Below are 5,000 nucleotides of genomic sequence, written 5' to 3' on the forward strand. Positions count from 1 at the left end.
GTGAAAGGTTAGTAGCAAAACTCTTTTACATCAATTAGAGAACTTAAGCGACAACTGGCGGTATCGAATTCTACCGAGCGGGATGTTGCGGGCTCAAGCCCCCTGCCGGTTCAACACTCAGGACCATGAAATATCTGAGGAGAAGATGCTGCCATCTGAAAATGGTTGTGCTTATATAGGCCTTCTGGGAAAATGATTTTAAACCGTAAGCTCCCTGTCAAAACTCTTCTTCGTAATCTCTTTGACGTTAAAGAACCCACGCGCGCTAATCGAAAAGAGTAGAGCGTGGAGTTCCCGTTATTAAGGTCTGTGCTTTTTAACGGCACCGGCTTCGTAGAGATGTCTCAAAAGGAGATCGATGTATGAGGCCACCTTAGTTAGTAGAAACAGCCATATGAAGTAGGGGACTTCGCCGACAACTGAAACATGTAGATGTAGATTTTAACGACTGCCATATCAAGGACATGATCACAAAATATGATATAATATAAAATAATGTTAAATAAAAACTTTGGGAAGCAATTGCATTCCACCTGCGGCGTGCATTTCAGTACATTTTCTCTTCGTCGTCTGCAGCGAACATAAGAATGAACTTTGCATTCGATTCCCATTTTTACTTATAAATTAAAGGCTCTTCATACCTACCCAGCAAGCGGAGCTTTCGTTTTCGGTTAGTCTTTCCTACGTAATAAAATAGTTTGCGCGTCTGATATTCGTGTTGTTGTCTTACTTTTGTAGCATTGAGCACATAAATGAAGCTACCAAGGCAAAAGTGTGGCCCTCCCAGGGTTTCGGAAAATAAGGGAACATATGCGGGTTAATTTGAACTGGGGAACAGGGGAACCGCCAAAGACAAAATATCTTAGGGAACAAGAGAGCAAGTTTGGAAGTAATTTCAGGAACGAGGGAACTCAAGCAAATTTTTAAAGGAAACAAGGAACCCCCCCCCCCCTTCCCCCTTCCCCCCTCCTCCTCCCCCCCCCCCCCCCCACCTCGACCCCCTGGGAGAGCCTAAAAAACCCAAACCTCGAAGAGATTTAAACTAATAGAGACAAAATATAATGTAATTGTAAGCTTTACAATATGACAAGTTTTAATAATCGCTATTTTAACCCAAACAGCGATTTCGTTGGTATTGCCGCTCTCTTTGCATAAATTCCGAGGGTCGTCTCAATGAACAAACACTAAAATGTTCTCTTTGATCTCGATATCCTTCTGACAGATGCTGGGTTAGTCACAGTCACTTCACTGACATATTGATGCTATACGTTCCTCTTACAATCCTCTTGTTGGTAAGAACAAAATGCGCAGTGTATTAGTCAAATAGGCGGAAGAACAAATGGCTATAGGTAGCCTATACCATGTCCTATATTACTGGCCGGAGGTCAATAACTGACGCCCAGGCCCCAGTTGTTCAAACGATGGATAACGCTATCCGCCGGATAAATCACTATCCACTGGATAACTCAATTGGTTTTGCTAGTGTTTATCCGCTGGATAGTGATGTATCCGGTGAATAGCGCTATCCATCGTTTGAACAACTGGGGCCTGGACAATAAGTACGCTCGCACTTGGATAAATGACCTCAAAACTCAATGCGCGTGCTCAGAACTCAAAATGTTTTCTCTATGAAAGGACTCCAAAGATGAAGTTTCCGCGAAATTTTGCGAAAAAATCCGAGGAATTTCGTCCAATATCAAGCGAACTGTGTAAAAATTAGCACAACTTAGCCGTCTTGTTATTTCTCGCTGGCCATGTATACAAAGTCCAAAAAAAGATGATTATCTTGGTCAAACATTCAAATAAAAAAGTGTTTCTAATTCTAAGTTTTTCTTTACCAAAAAACTAACAATTTCATTTTTTCCACAGATTAATATCGGAGTCGCGGTGTATGTCGTTGTGATGCTTGCCAAAAAGTTGAAACATACCCAAACCAGGCATTTAAACGCAGTTAAGTGAGTATGGCTATATTTTTCATTTCCATGATTTTTTTTTTTTTTTACAGTGTCGCCTTGCGCCAACCTCGTTCACAGGGTCTCTCTTCTTCCCTTCCCCTGGAGCGGGTGGAAAGAACAGAGACCCTGGGAACGAGGCTGACCTTGAGCAAGTCTGCGAGATCTCGCGCTGTGTGTAGACGATCAAACATTTTCGTTCAACATTGTTGCAATAGAAATATATCTCACATCTAAGCCACCTCTCTGTATTTGCATTGTGCGTTGAGCTCATCAAGTGGAGCTTCCATCTCCCATACTTGGCCTGGGAGTCAATCCTTTCCCGAGTAGATTTATTTATAGAAGGCCTCCCTTGGGAGATTCGGCACACCCACTATTGTAAAAGCCAATCAAAACAGAGCTATCTTAGCGTCAAGGGAAATATGATACTTTTCGCGGGAAAAACCTGTTCCTACAAATAAATTTACTCTGGAAAGGGTTGGCTCTAGGAATTAGTGGAAATAGAGGCTCCCCTTGATGGGCTCATTGATCAAAAAAATGTTTTTGCCGGCTTGGACACTTGAGGTTGGCTCAACACAACGAAGTAGGCGGAAGCAACAAAGACGCCAACCTCGTTTCCAGGGTCTTCTCTCTTCCTCCCTCGACTGGCAACGAGGCCGTGACGATGTCGACAAGAAGAAACATGAAAATATAGAGGGGACCACAGCCAGGATGAGCCATCTAAAAACTAAAACAACGTACTCTGGCTAAAATCTGATTCCATAAAAATGTCGGATTTGAATAAGATAATTAACTTAACTATCTTAACTTATCTATCTGTTGATGTAATTTTTCTCATTCCAGTGAAATAATGTTCTTTCTTTCATTAGAAAGAGTGCGAAGACTGCGGCGATTTTAATTTTTCTTCTTGGATTAATCGACCTCCTGGCGTTCTACCAACCTAAAAGAAGCTCTGGTTATCATCTTTTTGTTGCTGCGCTCGATTCATTTCAGGTATAGAACTAAATACTGTACGACCTTGCATATAGTGTACATGTCTATCGAATTGAGGTCTCCTCAACGCTGATGCGTTACAAATTCTCTGTTTTAATCTAAGGGAAGAAAAGCAAAACATTTTCAACCACGCTTGCCTCAGCGATGTCCTTTTTTTTTTTTTCATATCCACACTAGAACGCTCAAAAACGACGTAAACAAGTAATGAAAATTCTTCCGTACATTGCAATCGGCGTCCGTCATATTTTGAAAAGTTTCCGTTTTCTCCCTTTCATACTAACGCTTTTTTCAAAGCTTTCTATGTAATAGTTCCCAAGTTTTCAATTCTCCTTTTTTCAAACCGTTTTCGTCAGTTTTTCAGGTAGTTTCGTCGGGGACTATTGACCAAAACGCGACCCAAAGTATTCTTGTTCAGATGAAAACGCATTATTCTGGATGGAGCGTACCTGAGGCCCCTTCCCGGCTTGATTCCCACAAGATTTATTGTTTTCATTGGAGCACTCTGGTGTGGATAGTTAAAAACGATACAAAACCCTGATGTAATCGAGGTGAAGAGTGCGAACTTCGAAAACGCATCAATGTGTGGACCTGGGACTGTCGAAAGTTTTTGTGCGATTGCTCAGGTTGATTATAACTCTTGGTGATTGGCTAAAGCTCTCGCGCCTTATCCTCAGCCAATCAAGGTGGAAAAGCCTCGAAATCACTTTTGATTCGCTCACTTTTGTTTTCCCGCGCTTACCCGCCGGCTGCATGAATTTGCTTCGCGTTATAATTGGCTGGTTTGGCTGCCTGCGTATGATATGATTGGTCAAGGAAATGCTTTTCGCTGGATTCCCAGAAACACGTGATTCTCGAGATTCACGAAGACAAGAGGCAAACCGTGAAGGCCCCTTTTTCAATGAGCTCTGCCGTTACTACGGCAAGGCTAGGCCCCGCTAATTTCCTTTTCGTAAACGGTTGTTGCCATTTTTGACGATCGATGCCATTTTTCGTACGCAAGCCTTTTTATTCGAATAGCTTTCATCGAATTGTTAGGGTTAGCTTCATTTAAATACTTTAAAATTGCGATGTTTAGAGTGGATAATCCGGTAGTGGTTTAGTGGTTTATTGCGTTTCCTCATCACCCATTGAATCGAGTGGGATCCGTTCACCCAAATCTTTTTAAGTTTTTTTTTTCTAAATTTTTCTAAGTTCTTTCCTAAGTTTTTCCAAATTTTAAGTGACATACGTTGCTAATCTAGTCCTAAATTAAGTATGTTTTTCCTCATTTGCAAACGACAAACTTAACAGTCAACATCGTTCTAAGTGTTGTCCAACTGGCAACGACCGTTTACGAAATGGAAATTTGCCTAGGCGCCACTCCAATGCCGTTGCACGCACAACTTGTTCTCAATAATACTGGTACTCATTTTACCAACCAAGTGTCCCCCTCAATTGAAGGATTATTCTTAATTGCCAATTTCTTCCAAGTGAAGTATTATCGTTCATTTTGGACAATGAAAGCTTGATAGGGATCATGGGAAATAAACATATTTCTTTTAAAAGCCAAACCCCAATGTCTGGACTCGCAGAACTCGAACCTGGGAACGTGTAATTAATAACCCTTTCACTTAACCACTGGACTACCACATCATTGATTGCGAAGTTGTCAATAATGTTTTCTTCCAAAAGTGCCGCTGTAAACGTGTATTAACACCCGCTAAGAAGCAAGCTTACACAGTGAGAAATGTCGGTTACGAAAGTTCAAGAGAAAGCTAACCATTTTAAAATCAAGCTTTAGACTTAACCATTATTCAGCAATGATTAAATATATGCACTAATTAGTTTTGGAAAATAATCGGCACATTTTTTAGTCAGTTGATCTTTCGTGGTTAAGTGGATAAAAACAGTTCCTTCAAAGTGGGTGCTCCGGGTTCAAATCCTGTCCAGGGGCTGCTTTTACTATTTTTCTTTTTATTTGCTACCACACGTCCTGGGACAGAGTAATCTAAATGGAGGATTATACTTCATTTAGAGCAAACTGAGAATGAAGGATAACCCTTCATTTGAGGAAGA

At 41.1% G+C, this 5,000-nt stretch overlaps 1 protein-coding gene across 1 annotated transcript in view; it reads left to right on the plus strand.

Moving 5' to 3' along the window:
• LOC138013012 (uncharacterized) overlaps positions 1 to 5,000 on the plus strand; it is a 39,640-nt gene that overhangs the window by 21,353 nt on the left and 13,287 nt on the right. The window contains exons 9-12 of the mRNA XM_068859973.1: positions 1 to 7; positions 1,223 to 1,292; positions 1,870 to 1,955; positions 2,822 to 2,945. The exon at positions 1 to 7 is cut by the window's left edge and continues 66 nt beyond it. Coding sequence (XP_068716074.1) covers positions 1 to 7; positions 1,223 to 1,292; positions 1,870 to 1,955; positions 2,822 to 2,945 — 287 coding nt within the window. The remainder of the gene's footprint in view (positions 8 to 1,222; positions 1,293 to 1,869; positions 1,956 to 2,821; positions 2,946 to 5,000) is intronic.

Source organism: Montipora foliosa, chromosome 8 (assembly GCF_036669935.1).
Source record: "Montipora foliosa isolate CH-2021 chromosome 8, ASM3666993v2, whole genome shotgun sequence".
In the NCBI taxonomy this organism is placed as follows: domain Eukaryota; kingdom Metazoa; phylum Cnidaria; class Anthozoa; order Scleractinia; family Acroporidae; genus Montipora; species Montipora foliosa.